The sequence below is a fragment of the Zeus faber genome, assembly GCF_960531495.2.
Source record: "Zeus faber genome assembly, chromosome: 6".
Taxonomy (NCBI): domain Eukaryota; kingdom Metazoa; phylum Chordata; class Actinopteri; order Zeiformes; family Zeidae; genus Zeus; species Zeus faber.
In genome coordinates this window covers 6,666,171-6,689,267 of record NC_137201.1, presented here as the reverse complement: position 1 = coordinate 6,689,267, position 23,097 = coordinate 6,666,171, and the positions used below count along the sequence as shown (strand labels likewise).

Here is a 23,097-nt window from a genome sequence, read left to right as displayed (position 1 = left end):
ATGTCCATATTTCACAAAATATTTCAGAGGAATATTTTGGGCTAGTTCATTTGTTTCCTGAGAGTGGTTAGCTTACATGGACATTTACCATTTTCATGAATGAGAGTTGTAACCTTCCCTTTTTGGAGTGTTTGCAAAGCGCGATTGTGAACACTGCAAAAACACATTACACACGCAATTTCTGACTCTCCACAGAAATTGAGGAGACTTCCGGCGAGTGGTTTTCCTTTGTCGGCTTAAGTCATCTGGCTAAACGGCTGGGCTACAGTACTGACCTGGACCTCATTGGCCACCAGGGCGCATTCTTGTCGGCTCTGGTCCCGCAGGCACATCTCTCTGACTGCGTAACCGCTGACGCAGTAGGCGTCGTAATGCGCCCCCAGCAGCAGGCTGCACAGCAGGGTGGAGAAGTCAAAGCAAGTGCCCCTTTGGCGCTTCAGCACAAAGGTTGGAGAGAATAGATACCGAGGCTGTAAATCAGACACACACAGACACTGCTGCTTACAATATTTACCAGTAGATACTGTAATTAGGGCTGTCAAAGGTAATGTGTTACATTTTTAAAGGTATTCTTTTTGTTTTACACCGTTATCCCCCACATTTTCTGAGTTTGACCCAAACGCATGAGTTTTACTTTCACTTTCTATTATTGAATGATAGAGAAAGCAGCTGTGACTCTACCGTTTATTAAAACATCTACTGACATGCGGCCATTTAGTGATAGAGAAAACTCTCGATTTCTTCTTTCAACAGATATTCTCCTTTACATCCGTAACTCACGCGCCAATAATCTGCTCGCTTACCCAGAACACACTACTGCTTTAGGCACCGCGACAGCGCTGAGGGCTGCTGTTACACACAGTTAGACACAGTTTTAAAAGTGCAACAGCTATTTCACTACTTTAACTTTTAACTAACAATCAAATTACAAACTATCTGAGGACCCCTAGGGGTCTCCCTGGGAACGGCAGGTGGCACACAGTAAAATTGGTATTATTAATTTGTTTTTTATTTTATTGTATTACATTGTTTAAATATAGCATTTCAACAGGCTTATTTGTCTTAGCAACTGAGTCAGTGCAAAATAAATTATAGGGGCTTGTTTATGGTGCAAACGGCATTAAATGCATTATCATAAAAATGATTTTGTGTATCTGTTCTCAATAAACAAATCATAGTATAGCTATATGTGAATGTGAATGTGAACTGAATGTGCTGCTTTTGAAATAGAAATATCTTTCTTTAGGCTCAAATTTAACATTAAAAATGTTTATTAATAGCAAAATATTGCACCAGTTTTCAAGCGATTAATCGTTGTAACCGTTTGGCAGCTCTAATTGTAAAACCTTGTTAGAGCAGACAAGAGAATAGTGTTCCTGCTCTGTGGGCGCTGACCAGGTGGATGGGCGGCTCCAGGGGCTCCAGGGTGAGATGTTTGGCGATGAAGGCAGCGCAGCCCTCCCAGCCATACAGCTCTGAGTAGGGCAGCAGGGTGGGCCGCAGGGTTGTGGACACAAACTTCTAGATATCAGAGAGGGACACACATCTGTTATCGACAGAAAGATCATCGTACTGCGATTGACACCACATCAAAAAAAAGAAAAATTATCTGTCCATCCGTAATTTACTTTAAATGACGTATCTATCTGTATCTTATTAATGTTTTTGTGTGTTTTACTTTTTTGGGGCTAAAAACATGTTATGAAGAAGCGCAAATAATCTCAAACAAATCTTGTGATTTGGTTTAAATGTCTAATTAATTAAGATAATTAGAGATAAATATTAGTTAATTGATATAAATATGTATAAGGAGAGGAGGGAGGTTTTCCGCGTGTGAGATATACCTTCACCCCACACTCATTGCGAGGGCAGAGCAGAGGGGGCTTGCGCTCGGGGAAGATGTGCGAGTACTGACGCCGGAAGTTGTCCGCCATGGCCGTCAGCCGCTCCTCCTGGGGGGAGTTGGCCTTGTAGGAGGCGGGACAGTGAGACAGGTTTACCTCCTTCGTCCAGCCGGGACTGTTTCAGGAAAAAAAAGGTGAAAATTATAATGAGGGGTCCAGCCCGACGGCCAGGAAACCCTCTTGTTTTTGCTCAGACTTTCATTATTGGTCTAGCCATTCTCCGGATGAAAGTGTCAGCTCAGAAACCCGTGGAACTCATGGACACTAAGGAATAAGAATGGTGTTGGCAGTTCACACATGCTGTTGTCCAAGTTCAATCCACATTGGATCATATCTGGAGAAGGAGTTGTACCGTTTTTACACCAAAATTTGCGGATATACCCAGGTTTTTCAAACAGGTAAACCCGCTAAAAATAGGTGATTGACGCCTCTCCCATTGCCAGAGTGGAGGACTATGCCTTTTTTTTTTCCCCCCTGGTGTGTCACATTCAACGTCACAAACACGCCGGAAAAGGGCCGTGTCAGTTCGAGTGTGATTGGGGGAAAAAACAGTAGAAGCAGCAAAGAGTACCCATGCCCGCACCCGCGCACCAGCAGTGCCCCATACCGGTCCTATGGCAGAGATGCTCCTCCGGTTCGCAGACCGGCTTGGGGCAGTGCTGGAGTAGCTCGGAGCCCGACGGGGAGCATGGGACTTCGTGGAGCGATCCCCCCACACAAAACATTTCATTGTCCTGCATGCTGGAAAAAAAGTCAATAACTTCTGGATTTTGGATTCTAAATCTGATATGAAATGATGGAATGATGACACAGATATTCCTGTCTTTTTACGCGCCAATGTCCAGAACCTCAACGCGGGTCGCATCGAGCCAGTAAAGGAGCGAAAATTAGCATGTCAACCCGAGTGTCATGTTTCCATCAGAGCTGATCAGATCTACAGCCGATAAAAACCTGCGCAATGGGAAAAAAAACGTTTTTCTCGAGGAAGGAACCAGAAATAGGAGCCAAGGCACAGGAAGTAGGGGAGTGGGGGGCGCCGAGCAGAGCACTTTGTGTCATCATCCAATATGGTATACAAGTGCAGGGTGTGACTGGGCTTTAACATTGGACGCAGTGCTGTGCTGTGCTTTATCTCCATTGGCGTGTATTGGTTGCTCTGTGCAAAGCTGCGCCAAGGTCTGCAGCACTGCACAAAGGTTGTGTGCTTAGAAAAGGTGTGTGCTCTTGCCCACACAATCAAAAGGTAATAAAGGGCTCCAAGTTTGTCTTGGCATTTTTCAGGGCCCTCTAGCAGTTCATTGTAGAGAGAAGGCTAGGTGGAATTCGCCAGGAGCAGATTGAACAGGTCATGACAGGGATCCCATCCTGAGTGTGTGTGGGGATAGGGGTTTTAACCTGTTGCTTGTTAGACCAACCAATGAGCAACAGGTATACGGCCTCTATGATCCAATCACCTAGATCTGGGTCAGGTATGGCTGCTCAAACCATCCCACCCCAACACCACATACCCCCGACACCAAACTGACAGCCTCGGGCTGCTGCGCTGGCTGTTGCGGGGGCGTTGCGGTTACCCATCATGGTAGCTGCAGCTGCTTCTCTCCCGCTCCTCTACTGGACCCCTCGGTGCTGCTGCTGCCAGTCGGGAGAGGGTTGGAGCTGGGGCCGCCCGTTGACCCGCTGGTGGCTCCATGGCCCCTCTGTGTTAATTTCCTGTGCCGGAGAGTCCCTGTGCAGGCGCCCCTGTGGCAGTTCTGCCTGCCACACCCCACCCAAGTGGTGTTTTCAGGGCCCTCCAGCACAGACGCAGAAGACTATGGGTTATAGACACCAGTTTATTGTAGAATGGAGGCTAGGTGGAATTAGCCAGGAGCAGATCAAACATGTCATGACAGGGCTCTTATCCTGAGTGCGTGTGAGGATGGGCGTTTTAACCTGTCGCTCGCTAGCCCAACCAACGAGCAACAGGTATGCAGCCACCCTGACCCAATCACCTAGATCCAGGTCAGGTGTGGCTGCTCAAACCATCCGATTCCCACACCACACTAATTTGTGTTGGTAGAAAGTGATGGTTCGTTTCACGGGAACTCAGAAAGCTGTGTGACGCAACTCCTGGAACCTGGAACCTGCATTGCTGACTGCAGCTATATTTATAATTTTTTCTTTTTTTGTGAAAAATAAAGATAACACTTTATAATTCAAGGCATTTACTTGCTTGTTTGTTAATGTATTTATTTGTTTGTTTATTTATGTATACATTTTTGAATTTGTTTATTTATTAGTAAGTTAGTTTGCTTATTTAGTTATTTAATTATTCATTCATTTATGTATGTATTTGTTTGTTTATTTATGTATTCATTTATTTATTTATTTGCTTGTTTATTACATTATTTGTTGGCTAGACTGTTTGTTTATTTGTTCATTGTTTATGTATAAATTTTTTATTTATACAATTATTAATTTACTAATTTACTCATGTATTTCATTTTTATTTATTTATTTATTATTATTATTATTATTATTATTATTATTATTATTATTATTATTATTATTACTATTATTAGTAGTAGTAGTAGTAGTAGTAGTAGTAGTAGTAGTAGTATTATTAGTAGTAGTAGTAGTAGTAGTAGTAGTAGTCCTAATAGTAGTAGTAGTAGTAGTAGTAGTAGTAGTAGTATTGATATGAATAAATAATGTATGTCAAATAACAACTCGGGTTGAGCAATATTGACAAAATCAAATTTCATAATATTTTTTTACTGATAGCTTTATATCGATATTTGACATTTTGGGAATGGCTATTGGTGCTTTCATTAAAATTTTTAGACACAAGAATTATTTAAGAAACAATCATTGATTGTGATTGATTGATTGATTGATTGATTGGTTGATTGTAGAACAGTCTATAAAGTTCATAAAAATGAATAAATATATATAATAAAATTTGCTGTAATGCAGCCTTAAAAACAACATTTAACTAAATCACGATTATCATAAATTCTTCTTCTTCTTCTTCTTCTTCTTTCGGCTGCTCCCGTTAGGGGTCACCAAAGCGGATCATCTGCCTCCAATACCTTCTGTTCTGCGCATCTTCCTCTCTTACACCAACCGCCTGCATTCACGATTATCATAAATTAAGAGACATTTATGAAAGATGGGTTTTCAACCCTGTTTGTGTAGCTACAACATGAAACCCCACTGACCTATACAGTAATGCTGAGTCCAGACTACGTGATTCTGGCCTGATTTTCCACTCACAGGTTTTTGGAGATTGGCGAGCAAAGCCCCAGATTGGAGGAAAATCCTAGCGCGCTCCCATGAGTGAGAAGCATGTGGTATGGACTGCTCACCGACCACTCCCTGATGGCTCGCAGACGCCAATGAGATATCAAGCAGGTTTCAGCCAGCAGCCAGAAACACATAACATACCTACTTTACATATCTTCTCTAGGTTTTTTATATTATACTTAATACTTATTATTTAAATTCAGATTTTGTTGTTTTTGTGTTTTTTTACAGTGATCAAGAATCTAATAAAAAAATAAATAATCCTGTCCTGCTCATGGTATCGCGTAATTTCCAGTGTCACCTCTCAGGTGTGTTTTCGTGACAAAACGTAGTTTGTAGACCCGACAGACTTGTCGGGGATTCCTCCTGGTGAAGGATCTTGTAATGTGGGACTCCCCCGTCGCCGATCAGTCATTTAGTCTGCAAACCACAACACTGCAAGACTCCCAATCACAAGATGTGCAGTGTGAACAGTACAGCGACTTGACGACTTGTCGTGTAGTGTGTCCACAGCTTACGGCAGCAACCAACGTCAGCAACAGAGCACTCTTAAGTCAGTGATACAAGGTAACCTCATGAATCAGATATCTCCAGTGCTGTGTCAAAATAAAAAAAACAAATATCAAAAGAAATTCCCTTGTGTAGCCAAAGTGTGTGTGTGTGTGTGTGTGTGTGTGTGTGTGTGCGTGCGTGCGTGCGTGCGTGCGTGTGCGTGTGCGTGTGTGTGTGTGCCTCACAGTGGGACTTCAGGACTGGTAACACAGATGTTGCTGAGAGCCTCCTCCAGCTCGACCAGTTCTCTATTATTGTCGTCCTCCTGTCCCACATCCGTCCATTCTTGTTCCTCTGTCTCTGACTCGGGCAGGGTCTCCATCTACTGGGACAAGGAAGCAAAAGGTTTGTAAAATAATATCATCTGTATTGTATTGTGTATTATTGTGCTGGTTGCAGAGTGTGACCGCCCGGCTGATCTGTGATCCAAAGGAAGTACACATATGTATTTAAGTGCATATGGGTGGTAAAATACAAGGTGGTAGCTGGGAACGGTATTTTTATTTATTTATTTACTTTTATTGGACAAAATTAAACAGAAAATGTCATGAGAAAATCAGCAGCAAACAGAAAGTTTAAAAGTGATATCCTACCATTACAAAAAATAAAATAAAAATATGTTAGAGGATTTAGGAATAGCGTTTAAAAAATACAGTGCTTTTCTTATCAATTATTGTTTGAAGGGATTTGAGGAGTGACTTAAATTAAATTATTCAATTGGGAATGGTGAGATGGGAATTGTATAATGTTTCTTGAGGTATTTTAACATATAAGGTAAATAAATCGCATCATATTCAAAAACATTCTCTAATTATCATAAATATTGCCTTTGAGATGAAGACTGTAACTTGGGCATAATTGAAAACGAGATCAAGTTAAAATCAGACCGGAATTTCTTCGCTATTTCCCATTTACTTCGAACGAACGAAAAAAAAAACTAAAAAAAACGTATTACTCACCCTATAGTAATTAGAAGTAAATATGCTACAGTACCTTCGAAAGAAATATTTTCTCCTGACCAGATGCTAAAATTCATTGAAGTTTCACAGGTCGAGCACACGTCGAGCGACCCCGTGCGCGCTGTATCCATGGTAACAAGAGACGCGATGACGTCACGCGGAAAGTTCCGTCGGCGACTCGTTCGCTGCTGAGGACGGAAATTAAAATTGTAATATTATTCTAAAAAGGACCGCAATCGACAATTAAACTGATTGTTTCTAAATGTAGTAGTAGTTGTAATTATTATTATATAGTGTATATTATTATGTATATTATTATATTATAACAAATTATTATTAGTTACTAGTCTGGATAAAGTGTGTATGTATGTATGTATGCAAATATTTATGGATGTATTTATGCATGTGTGTATCTCTATCTATCTCTCTATCTATCTCTCTATCTCTCTGTCTGTCTGTCTGTCTGTCTGTCTATCTATCTGCCTGTCTGTCTGTCTGTCTGTCTGTCTGTCTGTCTGTCTGTCTGTCTGTCTGTCTGTCTGTCTATCTATCTATCTATCTATCTATCTATCTATCTATCTGTCTGTCTGTCTGTTTGTCTATCTTTCTATCTATCTATCTAGCTCAGTTTGAAGAGCGAACAATAGGGCTGGGTATTGGTACTCACCACCTTTAAGGTATCAACCAAAATAACCCAATACAAACTTCTCCAAACGATACCTGCATAAGATCCTATTTGTACCCAGATCTAAAATAAAAAAGTGACTATTTGTAGGGTTTTGCTGTCTATCTATAGTAGGAAAAATAAGTAAATAGAACCAATCTGCCCGTAAAACAAATGACGACGTCAACATGTGTTCACAGCCACAGCAGTCGATAGGACAGTGCGCAGTTGTGCGGGCTGCGTCGAGGCGCTATTTCCAGGAAGACAGTCCGTTATGGGGGCAGTAGAATGCCACTGACCCTCCATAGCACTCCTCTCCCTCCGCGTTGAAGCTCCTTTAAACCCAAACAAGTTCAATTGCAACTTCTGCAAAGTTGGTAAAAAAAAAAAATCATAATAATAATAATGGCTTCGGCGAAAAGACACTATGCGGCGGCGGCGGCGGTGATCGCGGTGTTTCTGGCGCTGCTCCACCATTCCTCGGCGTTCTGGCTCCTAAACGTTGTCTTCCCTCCCAACGCTACGCAGCAAGCCCCGAGCAACAGCACCCCGCCGTTGATCATCGGTAAGTCCACCAAACCATGTCCGTTTATGAGACGCGGACCTTGTGTTGTATAACGATACTTTCGTATCCGAGCGTTGCTTAAATGCATCACGGTTTAAAGGCTAAAATAAAGGCAGAGTCCCGGTCGATTTCCTTTTGGAGCCGCAGAAAACCATATAGAAACACTCTGCTGTTGTCTAATATGTCAGTATATAATCAATCTGTTCAACAAGCCTGACTCAACGAACTATAATAGTACATGGTACAGAAAAATATAAATAATGTAATGCATTTGTAGACAATATACTTCGTGTTTCGCTTTTTACCCTTTAAAGGACACTTCTTCTGGATAGTCATATAGATACTTTAAGGCCTACAGGTACTTCTGGAATGAATGATCGATCCCAAATATAAAAGCTTTGGAATATTGTGTGCCTGGTGCAGTGGTGAATGACCCACACACATTGTTTGTTTGACTGACTGGCTGATTGGCAATAAGCAATGAGTTAATGGCTAAACTCAATGGATACAAAAGCCCAAAATTGCCCAAAACTGCATTCACTCCCCGCCCCCATCAGTCACTCTTCTCTAGTAGGATTAAAGGTTGTGTGTGTGTGTGTGTGTGTGTGTCTGTGGGCCTATGGTGCAAGCGATCTATAGAGAGATGTGTACACACTCCACACTGTACATTTGGCCCAGTCATTTCTTTCTCTAAAAAAAAGTGTCTCTAAAGAGACCATAGTATGGTCAAGCACCGGGGCCCAAATCCTTGTTTTCGTAGATTCAAATTCTTAAGGCGGGCAAAGAAAAAACCACCAAGGACCCTACAACATTTTGAAAAATGGTATATCAGTAAAATAGTATGGAATTCATGACTTCAGTTGGCCTGTTGCATGGGTGTGCAGTGCCGTTTTGGCGAATTCAACAGGATGTAAAGTCATTGCCCGTAACAGCCTGTGTATGTGTGTTGGGCGTCCAGTGCCTGGAAACCTCGGAAACCGCCTGGAAGCCAAGATAGACAAGCCCACTCTGGTCCACTGGTTGTGCTACAAGAAGACTGAGGACTGGTTCCCACTGTGGATAGACCTCAACATGTTCATGCCCATAGGCATAGACTGCTGGATTGATAATATCAGGTAACTCTGAACTAAACTAGACATTTTGTATCCCTATAAAAAAAATATGGATGGATGGGTGGGTGGATTATTGCCCAGTGTGCAAGTGACTCACTGTGTATTTTATTCTTGGTTAGCAAATAATAGGAGATGGGAAGGAAAGGGAAGGGAATAGGGAAACAATTCCTGGTTCTTTAACAAAACATTACACCTATTACTTGCCATGGAGTGTTACAGCCCCTCAGTGTCTCCAGTGGGAATGGGCAGTTTTTGTATAACACTGAGTCTTATTTGATCCTATTCCATATTTCAATGTTGAACCGTGTCATATTGACATTTGCACCCCAGGACGACCAACCTGGTCAATGTGCAATTTGTGCAAATGTCTGTCTTTCTCTCTGACACAGCAGCCAATCAGGGTAGTATGTTTCTACGATACATTTGGGGAAAATTCCATTGTGTTAAAAACTCATCCTGGATTTGAAAAACAAACAAACATAGAAATACACTATTACACTTAGATATAAAGAAAACAACACTATTATTATGTATTCCAAACCATGTGAAAGAATTCTGCAATAAGAATTCTGCAATAAGAATTCATTCCCCTTGTTATGCACTATTATTATGTATTCCAAACCATGTGAAAGAATTCTGCAATAAGAATTCTGCAATAAGAATTCATTCCCCTTGTCATAACAAAGGGGAATTTGTTAGTTGTGAATTTTCACTGTTATACATGACTTATATATGGTCATGAGCAGGTCTTAATTGGTAAGTATGTGTTTCAATGAGAAATTAAATTTGAAAAAAATCTCAGCAATTGAAAGTCTGATGAATGCTGGGGACGCATGTGTTAATTTGCCCCGAGCTGGGCCATACGTAGCAAAATTAAAACCCATTACACATGAAACATTTATTGGTTTCTATTCGATAATGATGAGTGTTTTTTACTGTGTTGTGCATCAGAATTTCTTACAACAGAACGTCACGGCGGTCGTCTAACTCTCCGGGGGTGGAAGTGCGGGTGCCAGGATTTGGGCAGACCTACCCCATAGAGTTCCTGGATCTCAACAGGCTTACTGGTGAGAAAACCCACCTGTGAAGATTTGTGTTTATTATATTTTGATTAATTTGTACGTAATAGGAAAAAAACCCCATTAATTTTGATTTAAAGCTTACTACTAGTGATGCAAGACTCGTAAGCAATTAATTAATGGCGAACAAAACTGTTAAATGACCCAGAAGCTGGCAATCACTCCATTCAAGGACAAGATGAGGCATGAGTCTACTGAATATAATTACTGAACTAAATTAATACGGGAAAAAAGGAATTTGGCATAATGTTAAGTGGATCCCGTAAAGATTTTTTTGGATCAACAGTTTGCATTCTTATGTTAAAAATAAATAATTTTGAGAATTGAATTATTCTTGTCAGAATTCTGTCACAAGTGACTGCTGACCGAATCTTCTGGCTCGGTGCATTAAGCCAACTGAATCAAGTGAACAGATTCATAAAATCACACGACTCCTTTTTACTGAGTCACTCGTCACAAACCGAATCTCAAAAAGGAGTCAAACCTTTCATCACTACTTACTGCCTGTTTCATGATCCTGTTTCATGATCACAGGGTACTTTCACACAATGGTGCAGCACATGGTCAACATGGGCTATGTCCGCAATGAGACGGTCCGAGGGGCGCCCTACGACTGGAGAGTAGCTCCTAGTAAGTAAACACTACAAACACACACAGATACTATATGCACTGTCTGCTTTGACTCATTTAATGAACATGCAGCACATCAGTAACATTTTCTTGTTGATGCAAAGTGCGATGGACCAAATAGCACAGTGAGTGTAGCTGAAGTTCTTGGCTGCAGATCCTTCATCTCCTTCTCCTTCGTTGTGCTCAGATGTGTTTATACGAATCTGTCTCCACACCCCTACCTTCCTAGCCCACGAGACCTCCTTCTGTCTACTTTAGACAAGTCATTGATTACAGCTGGCCCACGGCTGTAAACTCACACCAAAACAAATAGTGGGACAACGGGACCCTCCGAAGGTCCTGTTGTCCCACTATTGGGCCATATGTGCAGCTGTCCTATCACGTCAGCGTGATACGATCATGCAATGTATTTGTCATTGACATACAGCAGATATACCCAATGACAGCAAAGGCTGAGAAAATCCCCAATCACAGAGATCACAGTGATTTCCCTGACATTCACACAGAGGCATGCATGCAGAGTCTGAACTCTGAGGAGAAAGGACACAATTATCAATTTTGTAAGGTGTAACAGAAAAGTAATATAACAAGTATGGGAACAAATTTCTATTGGCAGGGAGTAATAACTAAAGTAATAATATTACTTTTGAAAAGAGTAACGAGTAATGAGTCATAAATTACATCTTTTGAATAATGAGCCCAATACTGCTAATAGCAGTCAAAACAACGGCATCTTAAGATTCAAGTTCAGGGAATGAAAAATATCTATTTAACTTGTCTTACAACAAGAAAACACAAACGCTAGATCAACACATTGGTCTGATACTGTCATTTAGTGCTTTTACTATGAAATGAATGATTTCATACGATACACTAGCTGGGATGTGTGGATCATAGTTCTTTGGTTCTTTGGTCTTTTCCCCTTAAATTTCAGCAGAGATCGTCATGCTTGACTAAAGTAGACTATGGGTTCATTTTTCTTCTTCACTTATATGCAGAAATAGCCATCAGTGTGTATCTAAAACCAAAACATCGGTTTGGTCGAATGATGAATTCAGAGCCATAAATCTCGGAAATATTCAGAAAAGTTAGAGATTGTTTTCAACTCAATCAGTACTTGATCATTCCAGGTTGTATAAGGTCATTTACCATGACTGACTAGTAGCACTTACATGAATGAAACGATAAAGATGTACGGTACAGCATCTGGCTTCTCACAAATCAAAATGTGTTCTCTTGTGCTCACTGCACGTCTTCGTTCTGTCCTCTGACAACAGATGAGAACGCAGAGTACTTCTCCAAGCTGCAGAACATGGTGGAGGAGATGTACGAGCTGTACCAGCAGCCTGTCTATCTGCTGGGCCACAGCATGGGCTGCCACTACGCCCTGTATTTCCTCAACCACCAGCCTCAGGCCTGGAAGGACAAGTACATCCAGGGCTTTATCACTCTGGGGGCCCCTTGGGGTGGGGCAGTCAAACCACTCAGGGTCATGGCATCAGGTACCAGCAAAGTGAAGAACACATTAGGGAAACACTGTCCATGGAGTTGTACAGTCAAAGCCACTCTTTTATGATATCATTTAGCAATGCACTCAATTAGTTCACCAGTAAGGGGCTGAAAATTCATAGTTCCAATTGGACCTGATGATATCACCTCACGATCCTCCTATATTTGATTGAAACAAGGTGAGAACGACGGCATCCCGATGATATCCAACATCAAAATCCGGGAGGAACAAAGGATGACCACCACCAATCCATGGATGCTGCCGTTCCCGGGCGTGTGGCCCGACGACCACGCCTTCATTTCCACCCCGAACTTTAACTACACCAACCAGGACTACCGGCGCTTCTTCACCGACATCAGTTTTGAGGACGGCTGGTAATGCATCAAGCTAGTGGTAATGGTTGTCCTGGGCAAACCACACATCTCATCCATATTAATGTTTGTTGTTCTTCTGCTCTTCTCTTTAGGTACATGTGGGAGGACACCAGGAACTTGACCTCCGAGCTGACGCCGCCCGGCGTGGAGGTGTGGTGCATGTACGGCGTGGGGCTGCCCACTCCGGTGACATACATTTACGACGACGAGTTCCCCAACGCGGACCCGCTGGACTTTGTCTATGGTGACGGGGATGACACCGTGGACAGCCTGAGCATGAGCCAGTGCAAGCGCTGGGTCGGGCGGCAGGATAAGCCGGTTCACGTCACAGAGTTCCGGGGGATGGCCCACCTGGATATTGTGTTCAACAACAAGGTGCTCAACCAAATCCAGCACATCCTGGAGGGGAAATCAGACACGCCAAAAGAGATAGATTGCAGACCTGGGAAGAAATGAAAGCTACGAATGTCATTCTTCTTTAGGATGGCAAGCAAACATTTAAAACTTGGGTCATAATTACAGAACCGGAGCCAATTAAGTTTTAAACCAGATATAATTAGTAAAGCTTCACATCCTGGCACCTCAAGTACAACCCATTCAGTGCATAACCTGACCCCATGGCATAAATGTGACTCCTAATCTCCAACTGGTGAGATATTTGGGATGGATTTTTACCATGGCCTGTCTTTTTGCATCTTGAGGTGATTGTCTGGTAGCTTTTGTTAACCTCGAAGTCCACTAAGGCATGCAGTCTACTTGACGATGATGATAATGATGAAGTTCTCTCATATAAGACACGATAAGACTTTATTTATCCCCGGGGGGAAATTCAGGAAGGTAGATGTGTGTAACGGTACATTACACAATCAATGTATTGTCACAAATTTAAAAACATAAAGGTCTCAGTACCAACGTCAGCACATTCTTTTGTCATTGTTTAAAGTGGGTTTTACATCCTCGTTCACTAGGGGTCCAGTCCGCAGGTGGAAGTATCTGAAACACGGCAACTGCAGTACGTACAGACGTGGTCGAGGTCTCGTTGTACCGGGACATTTCAGACATATTGTGGTTCAAGTTTAATCAATATCGATGTACATTTTGAGCATGAATTAGTGAAAAACCGTTGCAAATTTAGCGGAAGTTGAAAAATATTGGTGCACCTTGATAAGTTTGAGGAGCGGGGCGCTTTGTGACATCATCATAAGTTATATAAGTGCGGTTCTCTAGGTGCACGTTTTCAGAGAGTTGCACTGTTTAGGCCTGATTGCTTCAGGTTGTATTTACTTTTCTTTGCGATGACGGACCGGGGGAGCTGATGCCGTGTTCAGTGTAAACTCTGAAAATTGTAACTCGTGCTGCGTTTCACAGAACACCACAGAACCCTGAAAACTGCCGATACGAAATGATGGTGTGTTTTATGCCGGGATCAGACTACACAATATTTTTGTCTTTCACGATGGTCACCATGTCAGATTAGCCGATCAAAGTGCAATAAATTCTCGCCGTGTCTTGGTCACAAATATGACCTCGACCAATCATTGTTGCGCGAGTTCATAGGTCGTCGTGGGGGAGGGGCGAGTTCATAGGTGGTCGGGGGGGGGGTCAACAAAGTGTCAGCAAACACGGCTATAGAACTGTTTGTTGACAGTTGAAGGGAACTGTTCAAGTGTAGATCCTATCATTTTGGCAATCTGGATGAATCCCTCCAGAGAGCACTCTGTCATCCTGTTGGTCAACGTCAAAGAACGCGTCGTAGAAGTTGTCAGACTAGGCAGGATAATACAAAAGAATCAGACATGCTAGACCTTTTGTCGGGATGGTCACCGACCGTAAAAAGCCCGTTCGTCGTTCCCGTCGTTCATATTTGGGCCCGACGATGGAAATTTTGGCCACGTCAGAATCTGGTTTAAAATCGGGCTGAAGACTGATCCCGGCATTATTGAAACTCAGAAACCAAATACCTTCCTAACACAACTAAACTGGACCTTGTGTATTGCTGCCTGCGGCTATATTTGTATGTTTTTTCTTTTTTGACAGGAAACAGGACCACTGGAGTTATATTATGTCGGATATGTTTTAAGTTTCCAGTGAATTAAAGTATTGTTTGTTTAAATTTTAATCTGCACTACACCATTGTCAAATTAATCTGTTTTATATTTGGAAAAAAGCTTCCTGTCAGATCACATCTGTACAGAAGAGGTTTAGGGCCAGCAAGAGAGACAAAATATTGTATCATAGTATATTTTGAGAATGAAAAAATGTTGAGCGCAAAGTAAATTATTTTTGATTAAAGATACAATTATCAAAAATAATAATGTACTATAATAGGGTTATACCATTTATATAATTGATATTCATAGCAATAATAATAATAATAATGATATAATAGAATCTAATATATTCTCTTATATTCTAAAATAATAATGAATAATTAGAAAATAAACAGTTTCAGAAAAAGTATATAAAATGAATTAATTAAGAGAATGTTGTAAATCCAGCCTGACGGACATGAATGCACCCTATTTTGACTTAATTCTCAAAGATTCCACTTTTTTCTCATCAATTTCAAGATTCAAGATGTTTATTTGTCACATAGTTATACATACTTCCATACATATATGCAGTGAAATGTCATTGCAACGCACCCGGTGACTATGCACAATATGCTCTAGACCAGGGGTGGCCAACCAGTCAGAGACTAAGAGACACTTTTTTTACTGTGTTACTGCAAAGAGCCACATCATACACATGGGCACACATGAACATCACCCCATCCCTTCCTCACACACACACACACACACAGACCTCTGCTCAGCCAGATTTATTGTAAATGTCACACACCAACATGATAATGACAGAAATTGACTCCTAGCCCCCGCGACCCGACTAAGGATAATCGGTTGAAGATGGATGGATGGATGGAGTACTAAGACCACAGGCCAGTTACTTTCAACAATTAACATTGTGTGCACTGTCTCACACACACAAACTCTCAGTTCAAAAAGTACTGTTGTTTATTTATTCATAGAGGGGGGAATTGGACTTTGAGTTTAATGATAAGGATGTATTTTTTTCATGTTGGGTCAATTTATTCAATAGTGTCCCTTAAACCCTAACCTTTAGGAATCAGCTTTGGCTCTTGCCTACCATACGCGATCCGATGCTTTGGCCATCCACATATACCTGGGACTAGGTGTTCCGGAGTCCTGGCCACATTTTTGAAAATGTGTGGTTACGAGGATCGAACCTGCTATCGGATCTCGAGTTCAAAGCCGCTACCATTAAGCCAGGACTCCTAAATGAAAGTACTGCGTTTCCGCGGTATACCTCTCAGTTCAACCAAGTCCACAAACAAAAATATAATAATTAACAATAGCGTTTTTCTCTTACTATGCATGTTGCTTAGTGGGACTTCTGGCATTCCTTGTCTTGAACAATCCTCTTCAAATCTGGCTTGTATTCCGTTGTTGCCACTCGAAGCAATTCTTTCACATGGGTGTCAGTCAGAACAGATCGATGCTTTGATTTCACATGTTTTAGGGTAGAAAACACAGACTCGCAGACGTATGGTGACCCAAACATTGACAGTATCTTAAGCGCAGCCCATTTGACATTGGGGTATTTTTCCATTGGCACACTTTTCCAGAACTCAATGGTCCCTTCCCTAAAAGCAGCTTTCAGTCGGTCCTCCTCACAAAAATCGATCATCTCCAACTCAGCCGTAGCCTCATCTGTGACGAGCGAGGCTTTCAAACAGTCCGTATCCGCATTAAACGGGTCGACGAGGAACGTAATCTGTGGCCTTTTCAGTTGTAGATCACGGAACCGGGTCACAAAGCTTTCGTGCAGGTTTTCAACCAGTGTTGCACATCTGTCTCTTTTCTTTTTCAGGGCGGCGCTGGTGACTTGCCCGCTGGCTTTTAGCAGAGTGGGAAAATGCGTTAGATCTCCCTTTTGAATATGCGTCTTGAACAGCTTCAGTTTGTTGACAAACGCAAACACACTTTGCACCAGGTCAGGCAGCGTTTTTAACTTACCCTGCAGGGTCAGGTTCAGTCTGTCCAAGTGACACAGCAAGTCGACCAAAAAGGCCAGATCCATAATCCCCTCGAGGTCCGAGAGCTCGGGATAGTCCTTGTCCTTCTCTTCCATGAACAGTTTCACGGCATCCAAAAGCTCAAAGAAGCGAGAGAGTACCTTGCCTTTTGACAGCCACCTCACAGTGCAGTGCAGCGGCAGGTCACCTGGAAGCCCTTGGTCCAGCTCAGCGATAAGATTCCTGAATTGCCTGTGGTTAAGCGCATGTGTACGTCATGAAGCCTGTGATTTCCATCACAGGCTTCATGACGTTGTCTAAATTCAATGATTTAGACACGAGTTGCTCCCTGTGGATGATGCAGTGGAAATTCCAAAACTCGGGAAATGTTTGGTCAGCTTTGCACAGCCCCACAAGCCCGTTCACAGATCCGATCATGGCTATTGCAGTTAGTTTCTGTATGGGCAGATTTGCTTTCGTAAATGCAGCCATCATTGTTTCTTTCACATCTATGCCACGGGTTCTGTCTTTTAATGGCACAATATCAAGGAGTTCTTCTTTGATCACACAATCGTTTGAGACAGACCGTACAAATATTGCCAACTGAGGCTTGTCTTGTATGTCACAACTCTCATCCAATGCGACACTAAAATACTCACATGCTTGAAGGTCAGAGTGCAACTGTGATTCAATAGCCGTGTTAATGGCCGATATTCTGCGTTCAACAGTGCTGCGGGACAGTTGGATGTCTGATACACTTTGTTTTAGTTTGTGGTCTTCAGGAGACAAGATTTCAACAGCGTCACTGAGGCATTTTTTAACGAAGTCCCCTTCATTGTATGGCTTTTTAGCCTGTGCATTGTTCCAAGCCAGTTGATATGATGCAAGCGTTACGGTCTCTGAGTGCTTCGTCAATTTTTTTAAAAACTGTATCTGCTTTTCTGCCTGACTTTTCAAAGTGACCAACTTGTGCTTGCGAAGTTCAGTCCCTTTTGGAAATTCCTGGTCGATGTTAGCATGGAGTGAGCTGAAGTGGCGCTGAAGATTTGAAGTTTTGAAATGCGCTAATGACGCCTGACATATAAGGGAGAATGGCTTGCCATTTCGTTCAACAAAAAAAATATAAACTCTCCCACTCTGTCAAAAACGTCCTGTGTTCATCTTCATATTTTCGTTTTGCTGTGCTTTTTCTCCCTGCCATTATGAGAGCGAACTTGACACATTGTTTATTACTGAAATGATCTCACGGTCCGCTTGCGACCGTAGAGATCAGTGTTGCCAGATTGGCCCAATCTGGCAACACTGGCTGCAGCTCGCGTGTCGCTCGCGAGTCGCGACACACACACACACACACACACACACACACACACACACACACCCCTCCAGCCTTCACAGTTCTCCATCGGGGATGTCGGATACGCAACGCAATTCGCCGGCCGATCCATCTTATATGTTGACTACTAACCATGTCAATAGTGTTGAAAATAAACTTCCAAAGCTTTTCTAATCTTATTTGGTGTTTTATTAGTCCTAATGCCGCGTTAGACGCGTTCCAGTCGCCTGGAATGCGTCTATACGTTGACTACGCTGACGTGGCATTAGGACTAATAAAACAGGCGTTAATGGGACATGACTCCTGCTGCTGGCCGCTTTGAGTAAATGAGGAAGTGATCCGCGGTGGAAAACGAGTGATACATCATAGCGATTTTATAATCATAATAGGGAAAGCCCCTTAAGAGCCGCATGAAACCAGCTAAAGAGCCGCGGGTTGGCCAGGCCTGCTCTAGACTGATCACAATAGCTACCTTATTTCTACTTGACTAACTGAAACTAACCGATTCCTAAAACGTAATGCAGTAAGTAAATAGAATAATATAGAATAAAATAAAATAACAAAGTAATACAGAGTGGGGGTACAAAATAGAAATAAAGGGAATAGACTTATGTATATGGTATGCTATGATATATACACAGATATATGCATCAATGTGGCTTATGTGAATAAAGTGAGGTCGTGTGTGCGGAGATATTCAGTGCAGTGTACAACAGTACAGCGCAGCAATACAGTAACACCAAACAGAACAGCAGTACAGCACAGTATGCAGTAACCCAGAACAGTGATACAGTATGGGGCACAGTATGCTACATACGGTACAGTAAGGCAGTGGAGCCTGTGTGTGTGGCTCAGTGAGGACCTTTGGCGAGGTCAGCATTGACAGTTCTTATGGCTTGCGGGAAAAACTCCGTCTCAGTCTCTCTGTTCTCGCTGTGACTGCGGAGGCGTTTGCCTGACCACAGCAGCTGGAACAGTCCACTGTTGGGGTGGTGAGGATCCTTCATGATCCTGCAGGCTCTGCTACTACACCTCCTGGTGTATAAGTCCTGCAGGGAGGGGAGTGATCAGGCCCACGACAACGGTGTCATCAGCAAACTTGATGATGGTGTTGGAGCTGGACCTGGCCACACAGTCATGAGTGTACAGAGAGTACAGTAATGGGTTGAGGACGCAGTCCTGGGGGGATCCTGTGTTCAGAGTGAGGGAGCTGAACAGGTGCCTCCCTACCCTAACCACCTGGGGCCAGACTGTGAAGAAGTCCAGGATCCAGGCACAAAGTGGATTATTCAGTCCGAGTGCCTGCAGCTTGACAGCCAGTCTGGTGGGGACTATGGTGTTGAAAGCTGAACTGTAATCGATGAACAGCATTCTCACATAGGCCCCCTTCCGGCCATCCAGGTGCGTGAGCGTGGTGTCCAGTACCTGGGAGACCGCGTCATCCGTGGATCTGTTCTGCCGGTACGCAAACTGCGACGGGTCCAAGGTGCGGGGGAGGGAGGCGCAGATTAGATCCTTAATCAGCCTCTCGAAACACTTCATGACCACCGAGGCGAGGGCCACCGGACGGTAGTCATTCAGGCAGGCAGGAGAGGCCATCTTCAGGACAGGAACGACGGTGGACCTCTTGAAGCATTATGATTTTAATATTGCAACAGTAGCTCTACTTCATCTTTAATCTTGACATTTTGACTTATCTTGTAATTAAGTGTGTTTCAATTCCAAGCTACATTATAACAAAATACATTCAACTGTGAAATTCTGTGTATACATTAAGGTCATGAGAGGTCACTAAAGGTAGGCTGGGGCAGTGCAATATAACTGAAAAAAAACCAGGATAAAAATATAAGTTTCAAAAGAAGTTAAAGTTCTATTCTCCAGTCAGTCAGTAGTTAACAAAGTCCAAGAACAAACTTAAAACATCTCAAACAATTCAGCGTCCACTCATTTAAAGCCGCGTTTCCAGTCCAGTCTCCCTCAAAAAACAAAATAACCACGTCTTCCCTTCAACACTGTCTCCACATTCTTAATATACTTTTAACCTTGTCCTCTACAGCACCTGTCCTATTTGCTGTAATTGCGTTTCATTTCTTGTCTTTCTTGTGTGAATTTCCTGCATGTTAAAAGGACATGCTCTATGGCATGGATCGCAAAGTCGCATTGGATGTTTTCCTATTGTTGTAAAGTTAACTGTTTCTGTGGTTGCTGTGCCCAATTGTCATCCTGCTGCTTTTGTTCCCCAACTTCTTAACATACCTACTCTGTTTTGGATTGTGTGTAAATGTCTCCCTTTTGTTGCATTATCCCACTGCTGTTTTACCCTTTCCTACACTATTCCCTTTCCCTCTGATTTTGATCATTTAGTATTGATTTCAACAAATCCTTTTTTGACTTCTTTTGCCAATTTGTCTGCGCTTTTGTTTCCCGGAATGCCTAAATGTGCTGGAACCCACACAGATGTGACATTTCTCCCCTTGTCTAACTATTCTTGAGTTGGAAGACAAGATTTCACGAAGCAGATCCGGGTGATTTCTGGCTGCACCTGTCTTAATGCTTGCGAGGGCTGACACGGAATCACTACATATTAATATTTGTTGCACCCACCCTGTTCAAACCATCCTAATGCCATCAGTATGGCAAACAATTCAACATTGTACATATTCAAACAGTCAGATGTTAATGTCCATCTGGTACCTAGGCACAGCGACTGCAGACCCTGTTGCCTCTGTTTGCGGATCTTTTAATCCATCTGCAAAAACACTACCTTTATACTTCTGGTCTCGATAACGATAGTATTCACTGATTAAATCGGTAGCTCTATTGTTGTGCTTCTAGACCTACACATAGTAGTTCACATCACAGTTTTGTACTCTTTATCATAGACTCCCATATCTTTTGCCATTTGGTCTCCTGTCCAGCCAAAGCTCGTTTTTTTGCGCCCTCCCCTTCTCCCAGCATGTCTGCAGCACCCTTTTTGTTGGAGGGCTGTCTCTGTGCCCCCTTAGATTGACCCAGTAATTGGCCACCAGTTGTCTCTGACGCAACCACAGCAGCATTTCACTTAACATCCAGGTCTGCTGACACAGATTTTGCCGCTGATCCATATACGATATGTTTACTACTGCCTGGGCTTGCTTGTACTGAATCATATGTTGAAAATGATGAGTTGAGTATAACTTGTTAACTATTTTAATTTGTTATTTATATTTCTCACTGCTTCTTCACAGTCATCCCACCATGGCACTTTTTCTTTCTTTGTCCTGCCTTTACTTTTAGGAATGGATTCAAATGCAGCCGATAATATGCCTTGCTTTATTTTGCTGTCAAGTGCTTCTATGTTCATTCCATCATTAACCTCACTTAAATATCCTTCACTTTTCTTTATAGAAACCTCTCCCAATTAGCTCTCTCAAGAATCCATTTCCCACCCGTGCTCTCTATTATCAATGAGGTAGTAATATTTATCTTGCACCATATTTGGTACTGATCACTCCCTATAGTGCAGTTCCTTCTTGGGCCACTGTCCAATAGCATACTGATGCAGTGGGGTTTGATACCAATGTAAGATCAGGCAAAGATTCTTTTCCTGTATTAAGAGAGTAAGAGAGCGTCCATTACGCACGATCCATTACGCACTATAGTTTTTCTTGTTTTTTGTTTTGCTTTGTTCAATAATGAGCGGAGTATAATAAAATACTGTAACCTGAATCCAAAATAAAACAAACACAATTTTTTTATTTGGAGGAATGGGGCAAGCGGACACACAGTGGAGCTCATCGCTGGCGCACCAATCCTTGATAATAAGTCATAAACTGGTGTAGATATATACAGGAATTTAAACATTCCGTAACTTGGGCTGCGGCTGAGAAACTTCTACATTTTGATACACATTTTGAGCTTGTGTCAGCTACCACAGTTTTGTAAGCACACACAAATTATACATCAAAACGTGAGCAATTTTGTCCCCTCATCCATGAAAAAATATAGCTGACAGAAGTTATAGTTTTTAAGTAGTTACCCATTTTTCCCTAAAAATTTCCCTCGAAAAATAGTGTCGCAGAAAAATCCAGTCTTTGAGATGTCACAATTGTCAAATGGAGTGTGGAAAAGAAATACGGTCTTTGTGATGTCACAACTCTTCAAAGAAATACAGTCTTTGTGATGTCACAACAGGCAAATAGAGTACGGCAAAGAAACCCAGTCGTGGAAACGCATGTAAACACATTAGGGGAATTCCCCACAAGGCTGTATTTCATGGACTGTCTCCAACCATTTTCATGCACACATGCGCAGCCACACAGGGCCAGCACACGATTCAGATTTCTCCAGGTATTGTCTAGTATTGGTTTTATTCTCGAAATATAATAAAAATATATTTTCTTATTGACCCTAAAGCTCTTCCGTACATCAGAGCTAGCGTTGCGTCACCACCCTCTGATGGTACGAAATGCACTATCCTGTGTGTCTATGTAATGAGCTCATGTTTTAAATGACTCAAGAATCTGAAGTCACTCCGGCAAGAGTTAGGCGACCAAGTGTATATAAACGGAAACTGAAAAGAATTACTTAGGGTGAATTGAAGTCGAGGACATTTCGCCTAATGCATATCGAATGTTCACACTTTGCATTCCACCGAAAAGTAATCATTTTGACAGAATCAAACGATTCCTGCGAGAGTTCCATTCACAGCTTGGAGAAAAAAACCGACTCTTTGGACTAGTTTACCCGAAGTGCATAAAATACACGGAATCAAAATACAAACTAAGAGTCTGGAAGTCGAACGACTCTTTTTGACTGGGCGACTCCTCAAGAGCCGAATCTCAAACTAAGACTCGAACCTTTCATCACAAAGTAACTATAAATATGAAGTTAATACAAACGACATGTTAAATGTCGTATTTATGGTCGAAATACACTCCGCCTTTCATTCCAACATTTCCACGCTAATCTCTTGTCATTTCTTCAAATGTGGCCCTAATCGTCCACCCGCACGGTCTTGAGCTCGACTGCTCCCGTCTCGACGGCGGGAACGCGCGCGATCTTGGATCGATTGCTCTGCGATCGCCGGTACCTCGTGACCATGGGCCGCTTATC

General features: G+C 42.3%; 2 protein-coding genes across 2 annotated transcripts in view; one reads left to right on the top strand and one right to left on the bottom strand.

Annotated features, from left to right (window-relative positions):
- The window catches only part of ccdc135 (coiled-coil domain containing 135), a gene marked incomplete at its 5' end in the record, with an annotated part of 29,693 nt that extends 23,630 nt beyond the window's left edge, over window positions 1–6,063 (bottom strand). Inside the window, 4 exons of the mRNA XM_080002367.1 lie at window positions 276–470; window positions 1,396–1,521; window positions 1,845–2,019; window positions 5,927–6,063. Coding sequence (XP_079858493.1) covers window positions 276–470; window positions 1,396–1,521; window positions 1,845–2,019; window positions 5,927–6,063 — 633 coding nt within the window. The remainder of the gene's footprint in view (window positions 1–275; window positions 471–1,395; window positions 1,522–1,844; window positions 2,020–5,926) is intronic.
- Window positions 6,064–7,658: 1,595 nt separating this feature from the next.
- On the top strand, window positions 7,659–13,551 carry lcat (lecithin-cholesterol acyltransferase). The gene is made up of 7 exons (XM_080001829.1): window positions 7,659–7,929; window positions 8,888–9,044; window positions 9,993–10,108; window positions 10,655–10,750; window positions 12,028–12,252; window positions 12,439–12,634; window positions 12,727–13,551. Exons 1-7 carry the CDS (start codon window positions 7,770–7,772, stop codon window positions 13,088–13,090), a joined length of 1,314 nt encoding a protein of 437 aa, XP_079857955.1. The 5' UTR covers window positions 7,659–7,769; the 3' UTR covers window positions 13,091–13,551.
- Window positions 13,552–23,097: the final 9,546 nt, after the last annotated feature.

Coding starts and splice junctions, on each gene's coding strand:
- lcat (XM_080001829.1), top strand. CDS start 7,770: ATGGCTTCGGCGAAAAGACACTATGCGGCGGCGGCGGCGGTGATCGCG. Junction 7,930..8,887: donor CACCCCGCCGTTGATCATCG/GTAAGTCCACCA, acceptor TTGGGCGTCCAG/TGCCTGGAAACCTCGGAAAC. Junction 10,751..12,027: donor CGACTGGAGAGTAGCTCCTA/GTAAGTAAACAC, acceptor CTCTGACAACAG/ATGAGAACGCAGAGTACTTC.